This window comes from Argopecten irradians, chromosome 4 (assembly GCF_041381155.1).
Source record: "Argopecten irradians isolate NY chromosome 4, Ai_NY, whole genome shotgun sequence".
Classification (NCBI taxonomy): Eukaryota; Metazoa; Mollusca; class Bivalvia; order Pectinida; family Pectinidae; genus Argopecten; species Argopecten irradians.
The window spans coordinates 50,733,366-50,753,562 of NC_091137.1; the positions used below are offsets into that span (position 1 = coordinate 50,733,366).

The window sequence follows — 20,197 nt, forward strand, 5'->3', positions numbered from 1 at the left end:
TCCTAGTTTTGCATATTGCATTTTGGGACCGATCAGTGTACAAGATGGCCAACAGTCGGCCATCTTGGATTTTGATAGTTAAAGTTTGTTACCGCTATTTCTCAAAAAGTGCTGAAAGGATGTGTCTCAAATTTCATATGTAGGTTCCCCTAGGACCCTAGTTGTGCATATTGCATTTTGGGACCGATCGGTCAACAAGATGGCCGACAGGCGGCCATCTTGGATTTTGATAGTTAAAGTTTGTTACCGCTATTTCTCAAAAAGTTTAGAAGGGATCTTTCTCAAATTTCATATATAGGTTCCCCTAGGGTCCTTGTTTTGCATATTGCATTTTGGGACCGATCGGTGAACAAGATGGCCAACAGGCGGCCATCTTGGATTTTGATAGTTAAAGTTTGTTACTGCTATTTCTCAAAAAGTGCTGAAAGGATGTGTCTCAAATTTCATATGTAGCTTTCCCTAGGACCCTAGTTGTGCATAATGCATTTTGGGACCGATCGGTCAACAAGATGGCCGACAGGCGGCCATCTTGGATTTTGATAGTTAAAGTTTGTTACCGCTATTTCTCAAAAAGTTTAGAAGGGATCTTTCTCAAATTTCATATATAGGTTCCCCTAGGATCCTTGTTTTGCATATTGCATTTTGGGACCGATCGGTCAACAAGATGGCCGACAGTCGGCCATCTTGGATTTTGATAGTTGAAGTTTGTTACCTCTATTTCTCAAAAAGTGCTGAAGGGATGTGTCTCAAATTTCATATGTAGGTTCCCTAGGACCTTAGTTTTGCATATTGCATTTTGGGACTGATCGGTCAACAAGATGGCCGACAGTCGGCCATCTTGGATTTTGATAGTTAAAGTTTGTTACCGCTATTTCTCAAAAAGTTTAGAAGGGATCTTTCTCAAATTTCATATACCAGTTCCCCTAGGACCCTAGTTGTGCATATTGCATTTTGGGACCGATCGGTGAACAAGATGGCCGACAGGCGGCCATCTTGGATTTTGATAGTTAAAGTTTGTTACCGCTATTTCTCAAAAAGTTTAGAAGGGATCTTTCTCAAATTTCATATACAGGTTCCCCTAGGACCCTAGTTGTGCATATTGCATTTTGGGACTGATCGGTCAACAAGATGGCCGACAGGCGGCCATCTTGGATTTTGATAGTTAAAGTTTGTTACAGCTATTTCTCAAAAGTTTAGAAGGGATCTTTCTCAAATTCATTTCATATATAGGTTCCCCTAGGACCCTAGTTGTGCATATTGCATTTTGGGACCGATCGGTCAACAAGATGGCCGACAGGCGGCCATCTTGGATTTTGATAGTTAAAGTTTGTTACCGCTATTTCTCAAAAAGTTTAGAAGGGATCTTTCTCAAATTTCATATATAGGTTCCCCTAGGGTCCTAGTTTTGCATATTGCATTTTGGGACCGATCAGTGTACAAGATGGCCAACAGGCGGCCATCTTGGATTTTGATAGTTAAAGTTTGTTACCGCTATTTCTCAAAAAGTTTAGAAGGGATCTTTCTCAAATTTCATATATAGGTTCCCCTAGGGTCCTAGTTTTGCATATTGCATTTTGGGACCGATCAGTGTACAAGATGGCCAACAGTCGGCCATCTTGGATTTTGATAGTTGAAGTTTGTTACCGCTATTTCTCAAAAAGTGCAGAAGGGATCATTCTCAAATTTCATATACAGGTTCCCATAGGACCCTAGTTGTGCATATTGCATTTTGGGACCAATCGGTCAACAAGATGGCCGACAGGCGGCCATCTTGGATTTTGATAGTTAAAGTTTGTTACCGCTATTTCTCAAAAATTTTCTCAAAAACCATTGTTTAAACACTGGGGTTGATTTAGTGCACATAGCATGTTGGGTCGAAATAACTCGCCGTATACATCAAACGGGCCGAGACATTTCGTACCTGCACACAATAGATGTAAACAAACATGTAGACGAACACGTTGTGTTAGTGTTATTTCGGACTGAAGAAGGCCCTATAGTGGCTGAATATATATTCCATAGAAATGATTTTGATTTTACTTTGAATTTATTTATTTTGGCCTTTTATTTCGGATTATTAATATACTAGCTTTATACCGTTTTTCCTCATCAAAAAGTTTAGAAGGGATCTTTCTCAAATTTCATATATAGGTTCCCCTAGGGTCCTAGTTTTGCATATTGCATTTTGGGACCGATCGGTTTACAAGATGGCCAACAGGCGGCCATCTTAGATTTTGATTTTTTTTTTTTTTTTTTTTTAATAAACATCACAGAACACCACTGATGATGACACATAACACAGAACATAGAGGACAAAGACATTTTTTTTGTATATGTGCACCCATCGTAACCGCCGCAGCCCGGGCTCGAACCCAAGACCTGGAATACCTTCTCAGATTTCAAGTTCATCGCCTTAACCACTCGGCCACAACGGGCACATCTTAGATTTTTCCTAGGGGACCCTACATATGAAAGTTGAGACACATCCCTTCAGCACTTTTCGAGAAATAGCGGTAACAAACTTTAACTATCAAAATCTAAGATTTAGATTTTTAGATTTAACTATCAAAATCTAAATCTTAGATTTTGAAAGTTAAAGTTTGTATACCGCTATTTCTCGAAAAGTGCTGAAGGGATGTGTCTCAACTTTCATATGTAGGGTCCCCTAGCTAGGATTCTTGTTTTGCATATTGCATTTTGGGACTGATCGTTCAACAAGATGGCCGACAGTCGGCCATCTTGGATTTTGATAGTTGAAGTTTGTTACTGCTATTTCTCAAAAAGTTTAGAAGGGATCTTTCTCAAATTTCATATGCAGGTTCCCCTAGGACCCTAGTTGTGCATATTGCATTTTGGGACCGATAGGTGAACAAGGCCATCTTGGGTTTTGATACTTAAAGTTTGTTATTGCTATTTCTTAGAAAGTACTATAGCGATCTGTCTCAAATTTTATATAGTGTGAAAAAGTTTGAAAAGCAGGGAAAAGATCCCTCTTTCCATTGTCAGACCTAGATCATTCTTTGGTGGGCGCCAAGATCCCTCTGGGATCTCTTGTTTATCTGTTGATTTGGCTTCTTTGTACGATCGTTAGTTATAGGCGAATCTTGTTTAGTTCTGGCCACTACTTTGTTTCCTTTAATCATAACGTTCTCTCCATTTGCTTTCCTCCTGTTTAATTCATCCCTTAATTTCCTATTGTCCTCTCTTTGCTGTGGAGTGTAATCACTGGTGTGACTATTACGCCCTTTAAGTCCTTGTTTTTTATGTTTTTGATGTTGATACTTTTCTTGAAGAGTTTTCTCCTTTCTGAGTTAGTCTCAAATATGAGTTTGGTTGGTCTGTTTTTCCCTTCAATTCTTTTTCCAATTCTGATGATATGCTTAAATCTCAAATCACCCAATCCAAGGGCTTCAGTTAATTTGTTTATCTCTTCCACATCATGATCTTTTCTTCTAGCCACATTTTCCGAAGCAGATTCCTTTAGGTTGAATAGCATTGTATTTAACTCTCTACTTTTCTGTTGATCCGACTCCTTTATCTTGTTGGTCACCAGTTCATTTATCTCCTCCTTCAGACAATCTAATACGCCCTCCTTCATTTCCTGTACAGTGTCTTTAATTTTTCTTGGTAGTTCAGTCTGCATTTTATCCATCTTTTCCTCAACTTCAGTAAGTCTTTCATCCGTGTTTTCTTTGATTTGTCTTAGGCTATTTTCCATTCTTGCAAATTTGGGGAAGTTCTCTTTACACACCTTACAAAGCCACGTCAGTTCATCAGGACCATTAGTTTCCAACATTTCATATAGTTTCTTGGAGATTTTTGAACACTTCAAACAATACCATAAGTCACAAACCTCGCATTGAATAGCCATATCATCGTTTGTAATGATTGTGTCACATTTTGGGCAGTATATTTTCTCCTCGCTTTCTCTTCTTTTTACACTATTTCGACCTGCCATTGCTAAACTTGAACTAGCTATATAGGTGTTACTTGAATAGTTGGTATTGTGCTTTCCGGTTACTATATTAATTTGTTGGTATAAATATATCTGACAGCTAGTTCACAGATCCAGAGCACTTTACACTTCTTAGGACATGTGGTGGAGCAATCTCCACTCAACACGACCTAGAGAGTACAGTCTATTGTCTCTCGTAGCACTCCTTTAGCCACAGTACCAGCCCTATTCTCCTTGCCCAATACTTGCTAAGCAAAGGATTTGGATGTATACCGTCCATCAACTGGTTGTAAATTATTCTTTTACGGGGATCTCTATTCTTCTCCAAATCCACACTAAATTTTGGAACTGTAATGCCGTTCTGATCGTTGAATTTGTTGATGCCAATGTTTAACTCCTTTATTCTTTCGATCAGAGTATCTTGTTTGTCCTTGTAATACGATCAGAGTATCTTGTTTGTCCTTGTAATACGATCAGAGTATCTTGTTTGTCCTTGTAATACGATCAGAGTATCTTGTTTGTCCTTGTAATACGATCAGAGTATCTTGTTTGTCCTTGTAATACGATCAGAGTATCTTGTTTGTCCTTGTAATACGATCAGAGTATCTTGTTTGTCCTTGTAATACGATCAGAGTATCATGTTTGTCCTTGTAATACGATCAAAGTATCTTGTTTGTCCTTGTAATACGATCAGAGTATCTTGTTTGTCCTTGTAATACGATCAGAGTATCTTGTTTGTCCTTGTAATACGATCAGAGTATCTTGTTTGTCCTTGTAATACGATCAGAGTATCTTGTTTGTCCTTGTAATACGATCAGAGTATCTTGTTTGTCCTTGTAATACGATCAGAGTATCTTGTTTGTCCTTGTAATACGATCAGAGTATCATGTTTGTCCTTGTAATACGATCAAAGTATCTTGTTTGTCCTTGTAATACGATCAGAGTATCTTGTTTGTCCTTGTAATACGATCAGAGTATCTTGTTTGTCCTTGTAATACGATCAGAGTATCTTGTTTGTCCTTGTAATACGATCAGAGTATCTTGTTTGTCCTTGTAATACGATCAGAGTATCTTGTTTGTCCTTGTAATACGATCAGAGTATCTTGTTTGTCCTTGTAATACGGTGGATTACTATGTCCTTTACCTTTGTTCCATTCTATAATGGAGTAGAATGGACATTCCAAGTAAGTCACTTTCAATTTATCTCCATACCTGGATTTCAGATCGGTCAGTCTCTCAAATTGCCTAACTATATCTTCTGGTAGTGTCTCACTTAGTTCTATGAATTTACCTCTTTTTTAAATTGAGTTAGATCGCATTTTCCAGTCCAGAGAACCACCAAAATATGTCCAAAATCCCTAGTATGTGCCTCCGCATTTTCCACTATGTGATTTACCGCCGCTGCTGTCCTCCTTCCTGCACGGCATTGCCACTTTATGTCGTTCTTAAAGCAAATAGTCGGACAAACAAAGGCTAAAGTCAGTAAAAATGGTGTTAATATATCCAGTATAATTTCTTATGAAATAGAAAAATAAAATCTCCCATCTAAATCGCTCTGTATACGAAGAAATTAATATATATTATGGGAATCCTAATACGTCTTCCCGACCGGCTATCAGTGCAGTTCACTCTTAACGACATTTCCACGCAGCCTTGTTTTCAAAGAGTTAGGCGAATTTATATTTAGAACTGTGCTAAATTTACACGGGGCTTCCCCATAACTTCAATGGTCAAAACTGGACACCGTAAGCAGAATTTGACTATCATTATGGTATGCAATGACTTTTGGAAGGCCAAAGACCGCATTTAGACTGGTTTCCTTTGCTCCACTATTCACTTTAAGTGTTATATCTATACAGTGCCTTTCAAGTCTAACTGCTTTACTGTCGCCCACTAGGGTTAATTTCCTCGTTCTGGATCCAATAGTTGGATTCCCAAGTGTATTCTTCTCCAGATATCAATCAATCAATCAAATCAATCAAAATTTCAATCAATGTTCAATATAAGTCTATTATACACACACAGACTACTATATCACATCAAACTATAACCACAAACCATTTAGAATCATCAAATTTTCTCAAGTATACCAAGAGCGTTGAAAAGTCCGACATCTTAACTCGCGCATGCGCAACCCCACCTATATCGGACTTTCCCGGCATTCTGTCAAACAATCTTGCTGTGATTTAACTAAATAATCAGCAATTAATTTTATGAATGTAAAATTTAGGTAATTTAGAGCATAATACCGATGTTATAAACACCACGCTGTTGTAAAACATTGTTTAATCAATCTTTAAAATGTCAGGCATTTGCTCAATACATAAGGACGAAGTCCATATTTATTTTCGGTACAGTAGCAAGTGGGAAATTTGAATGAGAACTAAGTCTTTGGGAGTTTCAAAGATCTTTGACATTAAGGTCCGAATATTCGAATACATTAAACGAATATTCGAATATAAAAATCTGCTATTTGTTTCAGCTCTAGTATTAAGTGATGCTGATCAATATGATATATATCCATATTTTGTGTAAAACATCATAGGAGAAGGACTGCCAAATTTTATATAAATAAGTAAGGTCCGACCCCTGTGGACAGAGGTGCAGGGCTCAGAAGGGGGAATTTTGATGAAATTTGGCTTTAAAAGCCTATTTTTGTTCTCCTTAACCCTTGAGCGGAGTAATGCATCCATATTTTGTGTGAAACATCACTGGGGAAGGACAATCATATTTAATATAAACAAGTTAGGTCCAACTGTTGGGGACAGTGGGGCAGGGCTCAGAAGGGGGAATTTTAGGTGAGGACAAGGACAGAGGTAAGACTGATGGGAATAGAACGGCGGGGGTCCAAAATGGGAGCTTTGCTGAAATTTGGCTTTAAAATCTTACTCCTCCTTAATCCTTGAATGGGTTACAACCATATATGGATGAAGGGCTACCAAGTTTGTTCAACAAATGACCTTTACCTATTTCGGAAACTTATACATATTCAACTAAGGAGTTCCTTGTATTGCTTATATTAATTGTTAACCACTACTTTATACTGTGACTGTTGTTTTGTGCAATGAGTCAAATGACCGTTAAGGCCCATGGGCCTCTTGTTTATTTTGTAATTTACTTTCCAGACACTCATGATGGAAGTGATCCTGATTATGAAGAGGCTAACTCCAAAGGAGACGATCAATCACAGACAACTGTGAGGGAAGCGAAGTCAAAATTTGATAGCAGGACTAATCCGAACAGGTAATAGACAGACTCTCTTCTGGTCACATCTGAGGGGTGATAGGAGGACTAATCCTAACAGGTATGTAATAGACAGACTCTCCACTGGTCACATCTGAGGGGTGATAGGAGGACTAATCCTAACAGGTATGTAATAGACAGACTCTCCACTGGTCACATCTGAGGGGTGATAGGAGGACTAATCCTAACAGATATGTAATAGACAGACTCTCCACTGATCACATCTGAGGGGTGATAGGAGGTCTAATCCTAACAGGTATGTAATAGACAGACTCTCAACTAGTCACATCTGAGGGTTGATAGGAGAACTAATCCTAACAGGTATGTAATACACAGACTCTCCACTGGTCACATCTGCGGAGTGATAGGAGGACAAATCCTAACAGGTATGTAATAGACAGACTCTCCACTGGTCACATCTGAGGGGTGATAGGAGGTCTAATCCTAACAGGTATGTAATAGACAGACTCTCCACTGGTCACATCTGAGGGGTGATAGGAGGGCTAATCCTAACAGGTATGTAATAGACAGACTCTCCACTGATCACATCTGAGGGGTGATAGGAGGACTAATCCTAACAGGTATGTAATAGACAGACTCTCCACTGGTCACATCTGAGGGGTGATAGGAGGACTAATCCTAACAGGTATGTAATAGACAGACTCTCTACTGGTCACATCTGAGGGGTGATAGGAGGGCTAATCTTAACAGGTATGTAATAGACAGACTCTCCACTGGTCACATCTGAGGGGTGATAGGAGGACTAATCCTAACAGGTATGTAATAGACAGACTCTCCACTGATCACATCTGAGGGGTGATAGGAGGTCTAATCCTAACAGGTATGTAATAGACAGACTCTCCACTGATCACATCTGAGGGGTGATAGGAGGTCTAATCCTAACAGGTATGTAATAGACAGACTCTCCACTGGTCACATCTGAGGGGTGATAGGAGGACTAATCCTAACAGGTATGTAATAGACAGACTCTCTACTGGTCACATCTGAGGGGTAATAGGAGGACTAATCCTAACAGGTATGTAATAGACAGACTCTCCACTGATCACATCTGAGGGGTGATAGGAGGTCTAATCCTAACAGGTATGTAATAGACAGACTCTCCACTGATCACATCTGAGGGGTGATAGGAGGGCTAATCCTAACAGGTATGTAATAGACAGACTCTCCACTGGTCACATCTGAGGGGTAATAGGAGGACTAATCCTAACAGGTATGTAATAGACAGACTCTCCACTGGTCACATCTGAGGAGTGATAGGAGGACTTATCCTAACAGATATGTAATAGACAGACTCTCCACTGGTCACATCTGAGGGGTGATAGGAGGGCTAATCCTAACAGGTATGTAATAGACAGACTCTCCACTGGTCACATCTGAGGGGTGATAGGAGGGCTAATCCTAACAGGTATGTAATAGACAGACTCTCTACTGGTCACATCTGAGGGGTGATAGGAGGGCTAATCCTAACAGGTATGTAATAGACAGACTCTCCACTGGTCACATCTGAGGGGTGATAGGAGGACTAATCCTAACAGGTATGTAATAGACAGACTCTCCACTGGTCACATCTGAGGGGTGATAGGAGGACTAATCCTAACAGGTATGTAATACACAGACTCTCCACTGGTCACATCTGAGGGGTGATAGGAGGGCTAATCCTAACAGGTATGTAATAGACAGACTCTCCACTGGTCACATCTTAGGGGCGATATGAGGACTAATCCTAACAGGTATGTAATAGACAGACTCTCTACTGGTCACATCTGAGGGGTAATAGGAGGACTAAACCTAACAGGTATGTAATAGACAGACTCTCTACTGGTCACATCTGAGGGGTGATAGGAGGACTAATCCTAACAGGTATGTAATAGACAGACTCTCTACTGGTCACATCTGAGGGGTGATAGGAGGACTAATCCTAACAGGTATGTAATAGACAGACTCTCCACTGGTCACATCTGAGGGGTGATAGGACTAAACCTAACAGGTATGTAATAGACAGACTCTCTACTGGTCACATCTGAGGGGTGATAGGAGGACTAAACCTAACATGTATGTAATAGACAGACTCTCTACTGGTCACATCTGAGGGGTGATAGGAGGACTAATCCTAACAGGTATGTAATAGACAGACTCTCCACTGGTCACATCTGAGGGGTGATAGGACTAAACCTAACAGATATGTAATAGACAGACTCTCCACTGGTCACATCTGAGGGGTGATAGGAGGGCTAATCCTAACAGGTATGTAATAGACAGACTCTCTACTGGTCACATCTGAGGGGTGATAGGAGGACTAATCCTAACAGGTATGTAATACACAGACTCTCTACTGGTCACATCTGAGGGTCATTGTACATGTGCATCTCTTGTCGTCCATCAGTCATAGAATTATATAGTAAAACTAGTCAAAACTGAATGTCATTGGAACCAGTTTATTTGGCTGATATTACATGTCACAAGCTATACTGTATCTTTAAAGTGCTACTAGTCGTTAAGTCCTCAATGGATTTTGACCAAATTTGGTGTGAAACCTCATTGGGGAATGGTAGAGATTGTGTATATATGATACTTGAACCACACCCACTTCCACCCCCACCCCCAATCCCCCTTTTCCAGGACGAGGAAGAGGGAGAGGGCTGGCCCCTGAGGGGAAATACATATAAATCACTACTTGTCATAAACTTTTCAATGGATTTTAACCAAATGAAGTTGTCATAGGCTTAAGGTTTATTTACATCACACATAATTGACATCAATATTAATGTAAATGAAAGAAGACACCATAGGTATCCACTGACACATTAAAATAGGGTTTTATTTGTTCTAAGGTACCGTCTGCAGTTTTTCAAGGAGGACAATGAAGAGATTGATAGACGAAAGAAATTGGCGATACGACCTTTACATCATTTACCAGAGGTAAAAAGTCTATAAAAAACAGGATTGAAGGCAATAATAAGATATTTTGATGTTCAATGGTGGAGTTGGCAATATTAGTGACAAAGATTACAGTTATATGTGCCGTAAGAGGGTGACATGCTAGTGTTCAGTAATCTATTGAAAACCACATGGTGAATTAAGTTGTGAAAATCATTCAGAGACACAGGCAAAAATATATAGTGCCATTTAAATATTAGTTACAACATAGAATTTGTGCACTGTATAAGTTCCATGTTTTTAAGCTTCACATATGTTCAGATGAAAATATATCTGCAGAAGTCACTTTAGAATCAATGAAATAGTAGACCACAACTTGCCTTCATTGTCTGACCATTATATCTTCTCATATCAATGCACTGTAGACGTAAAAATATAATAATGTTTGACAGTACTGTCAAAAATAATTTTGAGCACCTGTTTAAAATGAAAACTTATGCATTGTAAGTATTGTAATTCTGAAAATGTTACAAAAATGGATTATGTGATAATATACATATAAAGTTGAACTTGGTTGATAATTCGACAACCTGGCTTAATACGAAGTACTTTGGCGGTCCCGACCAAATTCTCTCTTTATCTTTGTTTAAATTTTGGGTACGAATGACAAAAAGCATTCATAAAATGTTCTTATAACTCGAAATGGGATTTTTTGGAAAACGAGATCGCCAAATTTGCCAATTTTTAGGTCATCTGACCGAAGGTCATCTGACCGAAGGTCAGGATGACCTATTGTCATCATGTTTTGTCCGTCGTGCGCCGTGCGCCGTGCGTCGTGCGTAAGACTATTTATACAAAAGCCTACTCCTCCTTAACCCTTGAGCGGATTACATCCATATTTGGTGTGAAACATCATTGGGGGAGGACAATCATATTTTATATAAATGAGCCTGGTCCGAGCCCTAGGGGCTGAGGGGTGGGGTCCCAAAAGGGCAAATTTTCTTAATTTAAGCTTTAAATTCCTACTCCTCCTTCATCCTTGGATGGATTTCATCCATATTTGGTGTGAAACATCATTGGGGAAGTAAAATCATATTTTATATAAATGAGCCTGGTCCGAACCCTAGGGGCTGAGGGATGGGGCCCAAAAAAGGGCAAATTTTCTTAATTTTATTTTTAAAATCCTACTCCTCCTTCATCCTTTAATGGATTTCATCTATATTTGGTGTGAAATATCATTGGGGAAGGACAATCATATTTTATATAAATGAGCCTGGTCCGACCCCTAGGGGCTGAGGGGTGGGGCCCCAAAAGGGCAAATTTTCTTAATTTAAGCTTTTAAATTCTACTCCTCCTTCATCCCTTAACAGATTACATCCATGTTTTGTGTGAAACATCATTGGGGAAGGACAATCATATTTTATATAAATGAGCCTGGTCCAACCCCTAGGGGTTAAGGGGTGGGGCCCCAAAAGGGCAAATTTTCTTAATTTAAGATTTAAAATCCTACTCCTCTTTCATCCTTGGATGGATTTCATCTATATTTGGTGTAAAATATTATTTGGGAAGGACAATCATATTTTATATAAATGAGCCTGGTCCGACCCCTAGGGGCTGAGGGGTGGGGCCCCAAATGGGGAAATTTTCTTAATTTTAGCTTTAAAATCCTACTCCTCCTTCATCCTTGAATGGATTTCATCCATATTTGGTGTGAAACATCATTGGGGATGGACAATCATATTTTATATCAATGAGATAGGTCTGACCCTTAGAGGCAGAGGGGCGGGGCCCCAAAAGGGCAAATTTTCTTAATTTAAGCTTTTAAATCCTAATCCTTTATCCTTGGATGAATTTCATCCATATTTGGTGTGAAACATCATTGGGGAAGGACAATCATATTTTATATAAATGAGCCTGGTCCGACCCCTAGGGGCTGAGGGGTGGGGCCCCAAAAGGGCAAATTTTCTTAATTTTAGCTGGCCCACTTCCTGTTTTCAGGTTTCGGTCTCTGTTCTCAATGAAAATTAGTCTATAGGGGTTTAAATTGATGCCGAACAACATGGAAACATTTTCGTGAAGATTTTGGTATTCCAAGTTGGCCGCTGACCCACTTCCTATTTTCAGGTTTCAGTCTCCGATCTCAAGGAAAATTGGCGGCCATCTTGGATTTTGATAGTTAAAGGTTGTTACCGCTATTTCTCAAAAAGAACTGAAGGGATCTTTCTCAAATTTCATATACAGGTTCCCCCAGGACCCTAGTTGTGCATATTGCATTTTGGGACCGATCAGTCCACAAGATGGCCGACAGGCGGCCATCTTGGATTTTGATAGTTAAAAGTTTGTTACCGCTATTTCTCAAAAAGAACTGAAGGGATCTTTCTCAAATTTCATATATAGGTTCACCTAGGACCCTAGTTGTGCATATTGCATTTTGGGACCGATCAGTCAACAAGATGGCCGACAGGCGGCCATCTTGGATTTTGATAGTTTAAGTTTGTTACCGCTATTTCTCAAAAAGTACTGAAGATATCTTTCTCAAATTTCATATATAGGTTCCCTAGGGCCCTAGTTGTGTATGTTGCATTTTGGGACTGATCGGTGAACAAAATGGCCGACAGGCGGCCATCTTGGATTTTGATAGTTTAAGTTTGTTACCGCTATTTCTCAAAAAGTACTGAAGGGATCTTTCTCAAATTTCATATGTAGGTTCCCCTAGAACCCTAGTTGTGCATAATGCATTTTGGGACTGATCGGTGAACAAGATGACCGACCGACGGCCATCTTGGATTTTGATAGTTAAAGTTTGTTATCGCTATTTCTCAGAAAGTACTGAAGGGATCTTTCTCAAATTCCAAGCATAGTTTCCCCTTGTACCCTAGTTGTGCATAGTACCTTTAAGGACTGCTCCATAATGCTTTTTGGGACTGATCGGTAAAAAAGATGGCCAACCGGCCGCCATCTTAGATTTCATTGTTGAAGTTTGTTACCACATTTTCTTAGAAAGTACTATAGCGATCTGTCTCAAATTTTATATGTAGTGTGTTTGAAAAAGTTTGAAAAGCAGGGAAAAGATCCTCTTTCCATTGTCAGACATAAATCATTCTTTGGTGGGCGCCAAGATCCCTCTGGGATCTCTTGTATAAAGGACCGAGCTATGACCCATGGGGATAGTACGGCGGATGTCCAAAATGGAAGCTTTGCTGAAATTTGGCTTTAAAATCTGACTCCACCTTATATTAATCCATGAATGAGTTACAACCATATATGGATGAAGGGCTACCAAGTTTGTTCAACAAATGACATTCACCTATTTCAGAAACTTACATATTCAACTAAGGAGTTCCTCGTATTGTTTATATTAATCTTTAACCAATACTTTATACTGTGACTTTGTTGTTTTGTGCAATGAGTCAGATGACCGTTAAGGCCCACGGGCCTCTTGTTTTTTCATAAATCATAATAGAACGTCATTTCAAAATATATATCTCGGTTTTATTTATATAATTTTGCAGCTAACATCGGCGATTTTGACATCTCTCTTGTTCAAATTGTTTTACGATATAGAACTAGTCTGTATATAACAACTAAAGAGATCGTCAGTAGACATGAGAACTTGTTTAATTCGAACACTCGGATAACTCGAAGTTTTGTCTCGGTCCCTTCGAGTTTGTATTAACCGAGTTCCACTTGACTGAGACATATTTTATCCAGTTTGTCAGATGGACTTTATATAGAATTCCATGAACAGCGATATAGCCAGGACAAACATTTACATGGAATTCCTGTATATGGTTGTGTTTTGTTGTAATGGTCCAATATTACAATGAAGTGGATCATTTGATTTAATCTATTGCTCACAGTTAAATTAAATGAAATCTGTATCATGAGGCCAAAACAAATAATATGTCTGTTTAGGGTTACCCGACCAACCTAATTTTTTTTCCACAATTTAACTACGAAAAAAAATAAAGGTCGGGATTTTGATCTCAGACTCCAGTTCCGGCCATTATTTTAGAGTGAAAGACACTAAAAAAAAATCCTCCCAACCTACTGACCCTATTTTTTTTGCCAATGTAACTATAAACAGACATATTTTTTTTTTGGCCTGATACACATCACATGACATGCCTTGTTGTATCGTGATACATATCGTATCGTAAGTCATATGCATGTGTATTGTTGCAACTCTACTTTTTCACAGGTTTGATCACATTGAGACTTAATACACAGGATCCTATGGAGAACCTGGCTGATACTTTATACTGGTTATATACATATAATTACATGAAAAGCGGGATAGTCGCAGGACAAATAATCATCAATACGTAATTCTTGTTGCTATTATATTCGGATCCAAAAACGGTATTTGTTGTATGTTTAAGGAAGCGTTGGAAGTAAACATAGATCAAGTGTACCAGCCGGGGTCAGTCCTAGACCTTCCCAAACGACCTCCCTGGAATTACTCCCTGTCTAAGGCCCAGCTAGAGGCCAGGGAACACAAGTACTTCCAGGTAACATCATCTTGTCTCTGAATAAAATCATAGTAAATGTTATTTACTCACTATTTGTGAAATAAACTTTATAAGTGAAAGGAAAATAATCAGATATGAGTTATGGATGATTAATTCTGTAATGTAATTGTGTTAACGTAATATACTGTATAATTGTTAAATTTCCCGAGGGTTTATTTTTGCGATTTGTCTTTCTTATGATTCTCATTCTTATGACTGGCTAAATTAAGTGAAACCATGATTTTGATAAATTTTGCGATTTTGGATGGATCTGCGAATTTACCGATATTAAAACCCCCACGAATATTAGCAAATATACAGTATAACAGTAAATCTGAGCTATCAGAGTTATTGGAGTACAGTGTAACATGATAGTAAAACTGAGTTATCAGAGTTATTGGAGTACAGTATAACATGAAGTAAAACTGAGCTATCAGAGTTATTGGAGTACAGTATAACATGATAGTAAAACTGAGCTATCAGAGTTATTGGAGTACAGTATAACATGACAGTAAAACTGAGCTATCAGAGTTATTGGAGTACAGTATAACATGATAGTAAAACTGAGCTATCAGAGTTATTGGAGTACAGTATAACATGATAGTAAAACTGAGCTATCAGAGTTATTGGAGTACAGTATAACATGATAGTAAAACTGAGCTATCAGAGTTATTGGAGTACAGTTAACATGTAGTAAAACTGAGCTATCAGAGTTATTAGTACAGTATAACATGACAGTAAAACTGAGCTATCAGAGTTATTGGAGTACAGTATAACATGAAGTAAAACTGAGCTATCAGAGTTATTGGAGTACAGTTAACATGATAGTAAAACTGAGCTATCAGAGTTATTGGAGTACAGTATAACATGATAGTAAAACTGAGCTATCAGAGTTATTGGAGTACAGTGTAACATGATAGTAAAACTGAGCTATCAGAGTTATTGGAGTACAGTGTAACATGATAGTAAAACTGAGCTATCAGAGTTATTGGAGTACAGTGTAACATGATAGTAAAACTGAGCTATCAGAGTTATTGGGAGTACAGTATAACATGATAGTAAAACTGAGCTATCAGAGTTATTGGAGTACAGTGTAACATGATAGTAAAACTGAGCTATCAGAGTTATTGGAGTACAGTGTAACAGTAAAACTGAGCTATCAGAGTTATTGGAGTACAGTGTAACATGATAGTAAAACTGAGCTATCAGAGTTATTGGAGTAAGTACAGTGTAACATGATAGTAAAACTGAGCTATCAGAGTTATTGGAGTACAGTATAACATGATAGTAAAACTGAGCTATCAGAGTTATTGGAGTACAGTGTAACAGTAAAACTGAGCTATCAGAGTTATTGGAGTACAGTGTATAACATGATAGTAAAACTGAGCTATCAGAGTTATTGGAGTACAGTATAACATGATAGTGAAACTGAGCTATCAGAGTTATTGGAGTACAGTGTAACATGATAGTAAAACTGAGCTATCAGAGTTATTGGAGTACAGTATAACATGATAGTAAAACTGAGCTATCAGAGTTATTGGAGTACAGTATAACATGATAGTAAAACTGAGCTATCAGAGTTATTGGAGTACAGTATAACATGATAGTAAAACTGAGCTATCAGAGTTATTGGAGTACAGTATAACATGATAGTAAAACTGAGCTATCAGAGTTATTGGAGTACAGTATAACATGATAGTAAAACTGAGCTATCAGAGTTATTGGAGTACAGTATAACATGATAGTAAAACTGAGCTATCAGAGTTATTGGAGTACAGTGTAACAGTAAAACTGAGCTATCAGAGTTATTGGAGTACAGTGTAACAGTAAAACTGAGCTATCAGAGTTATTGGAGTACAGTATAACATGATAGTAAAACTGAGCTATCAGAGTTATTGGAGTACAGTATAACATGATAGTAAAACTGAGCTATCAGAGTTATTGGAGTACAGTATAACATGATAGTAAAACTGAGCTATCAGAGTTATTGGAGTACAGTATAACATGATAGTAAAACTGAGCTATCAGAGTTATTGGAGTACAGTATAACATGATAGTAAAACTGAGCTATCAGAGTTATTGGAGTACAGTGTAACATGATAGTAAAACTGAGCTATCAGAGTTATTGGAGTACAGTATAACATGATAGTAAAACTGAGCTATCAGAGTTATTGGAGTACAGTGTAACAGTAAAAATGAGCTATCAGAGTTATTCGAGTACAGTGTATAACATGATAGTAAAACTGAGCTATCAGAGTTATTGGAGTACAGTATAACATGATAGTAAAACTGAGCTATCAGAGTTATTGGAGTACAGTATAACATGATAGTAAAACTGAGCTATCAGAGTTATTGGAGTACAGTATAACATGATAGTAAAACTGAGCTATCAGAGTTATTGGAGTACAGTATAACATGATAGTAAAACTGAGCTATCAGAGTTATTGGAGTACAGTATAACATGATAGTAAAACTGAGCTATCAGAGTTATTGGAGTACAGTATAACATGATAGTAAAACTGAGCTATCAGAGTTATTGGAGTACAGTATAACATGATAGTAAAACTGAGCTATCAGAGTTATTGGAGTACAGTATAACATGATAGTAAAACTGAGCTATCAGAGTTATTGGAGTACAGTATAACATGATAGTAAAACTGAGCTATCAGAGTTATTGGAGTACAGTATAACATGATAGTAAAACTGAGCTATCAGAGTTATTGGAGTACAGTATAACATGATAGTAAAACTGAGCTATCAGAGTTATTGGAGTACAGTATAACATGATAGTAAAACTGAGCTATCAGAGTTATTGGAGTACAGTATAACATGACAGTAAAACTGAGCTATCAGAGTTATTGGAGTACAGTATAACATGATAGTAAAACTGAGCTATCAGAGTTATTGGAGTACAGTATAACATGATAGTAAAACTGAGCTATCAGAGTTATTGGAGTACAGTATAACATGATAGTAAAACTGAGCTATCAGAGTTATTGGAGTACAGTATAACATGATAGTAAAACTGAGCTATCAGAGTTATTGGAGTACAGTATAACATGATAGTAAAACTGAGCTATCAGAGTTATTGGAGTACAGTATAACATGAAGTAAAACTGAGCTATCAGAGTTATTGGAGTACAGTATAACATGATAGTAAAACTGAGCTATCAGAGTTATTGGAGTACAGTATAACATGATAGTAAAAACTGAGCTATCAGAGTTATTGGAGTACAGTATAACATGATAGTAAAACTGAGCTATCAGAGTTATTGGAGTACAGTATAACATGATAGTAAAACTGAGCTATCAGAGTTATTGGAGTACAGTATAACATGATAGTAAAACTGAGCTATCAGAGTTATTGGAGTACAGTATAACATGATAGTAAAACTGAGCTATCAGAGTTATTGGAGTACAGTATAACATGATAGTAAAACTGAGCTATCAGAGTTATTGGAGTACAGTATAACATGATAGTAAAACTGAGCTATCAGAGTTATTGGAGTACAGTATAACATGATAGTAAAACTGAGCTATCAGAGTTATTGGAGTACAGTATAACATGATAGTAAAACTGAGCTATCAGAGTTATTGGAGTACAGTATAACATGATAGTAAAACTGAGCTATCAGAGTTATTGGAGTACAGTGTAACAGTAAAACTGAGCTATCAGAGTTATTGGAGTACAGTATAACATGATAGTAAAACTGAGCTATCAGAGTTATTGGAGTACAGTATAACATGATAGTAAAACTGAGCTATCAGAGTTATTGGAGTACAGTGTATAACATGATAGTAAAACTGAGCTATCAGAGTTATTGGAGTACAGTATAACATGATAGTAAAACTGAGCTATCAGAGTTATTGGAGTACAGTATAACATGATAGTAAAACTGAGCTATCAGAGTTATTGGAGTACAGTATAACATGACAGTAAAACTGAGCTATCAGAGTTATTGGAGTACAGTATAACATGATAGTAAAACTGAGCTATCAGAGTTATTGGAGTACAGTATAACATGATAGTAAAACTGAGCTATCAGAGTTATTGGAGTACAGTATAACATGACAGTAAAACTGAGCTATCAGAGTTATTGGAGTACAGTATAACATGATAGTAAAACTGAGCTATCAGAGTTATTGGAGTACAGTATAACATGATAGTAAAACTGAGCTATCAGAGTTATTGGAGTACAGTATAACATGATAGTAAAACTGAGCTATCAGAGTTATTGGAGTACAGTATAACATGACAGTAAAACTGAGCTATCAGAGTTATTGGAGTACAGTATAACATGATAGTAAAACTGAGCTATCAGAGTTATTGGAGTACAGTGTAACATGACAGTAAAACTGAGCTATCAGAGTTATTGGAGTACAGTATAACATGATAGTAAAACTGAGCTATCAGAGTTATTGGAGTACAGTATAACATGATAGTAAAACTGAGCTATCAGAGTTATTGGAGTACAGTATAACATGATAGTAAAACTGAGCTATCAGAGTTATTGGAGTACAGTGTAACAGTAAAACTGAGCTATCAGAGTTATTGGAGTACAGTATAACATGATAGTAAAACTGAGCTATCAGAGTTATTGGAGTACAGTATAACATGATAGTAAAACTGAGCTATCAGAGTTATTGGAGTACAGTATAACATGATAGTAAAACTGAGCTATCAGAGTTATTGGAGTACAGTATAACATGATAGTAAAACTGAGCTATCAGAGTTATTGGAGTACAGTATAACATGACAGTAAAACTGAGCTATCAGAGTTATTGGAGTACAGTGTAACAGTAAAACTGAGCTATCAGAGTTATTGGAGTACAGTATAACATGATAGTAAAACTGAGCTATCAGAGTTATTGGAGTACAGTATAACATGATAGTAAAACTGAGCTATCAGAGTTATTGGAGTACAGTATAACATGATAGTAAAACTGAGCTATCAGAGTTATTGGAGTACAGTATAACATGATAGTAAAACTGAGCTATCAGAGTTATTGGAGTACAGTATAACATGATAGTAAAACTGAGCTATCAGAGTTATTGGAGTACAGTATAACATGATAGTAAAACTGAGCTATCAGAGTTATTGGAGTACAGTATAACATGATAGTAAAACTGAGCTATCAGAGTTATTGGAGTACAGTATAACATGACAGTAAAACTGAGCTATCAGAGTTATTGGAGTACAGTGTAACAGTAAAACTGAGCTATCAGAGTTATTGGAGTACAGTGTAACAGTAAAACTGAGCTATCAGAGTTATTGGAGTACAGTATAACATGATAGTAAAACTGAGCTATCAGAGTTATTGGAGTACAGTATAACATGACAGTAAAACTGAGCTATCAGAGTTATTGGAGTACAGTATAACATGATAGTAAAACTGAGCTATCAGAGTTATTGGAGTACAGTATAACATGATAGTAAAACTGAGCTATCAGAGTTATTGGAGTACAGTATAACATGATAGTAAAACTGAGCTATCAGAGTTATTGGAGTACAGTATAACATGATAGTAAAACTGAGCTATCAGAGTTATTGGAGTACAGTATAACATGATAGTAAAACTGAGCTATCAG

At 37.5% G+C, this 20,197-nt stretch overlaps 1 protein-coding gene across 1 annotated transcript in view; it reads left to right on the forward strand.

The window, feature by feature from the left end:
• LOC138322345 (guanine nucleotide-binding protein-like 1) overlaps positions 1-20,197 on the forward strand; it is a 109,946-nt gene that overhangs the window by 15,197 nt on the left and 74,552 nt on the right. Inside the window, exons 2-4 of the mRNA XM_069266384.1 lie at positions 7,081-7,198; positions 10,051-10,138; positions 14,479-14,607. Coding sequence (XP_069122485.1) covers positions 7,081-7,198; positions 10,051-10,138; positions 14,479-14,607 — 335 coding nt within the window. The remainder of the gene's footprint in view (positions 1-7,080; positions 7,199-10,050; positions 10,139-14,478; positions 14,608-20,197) is intronic.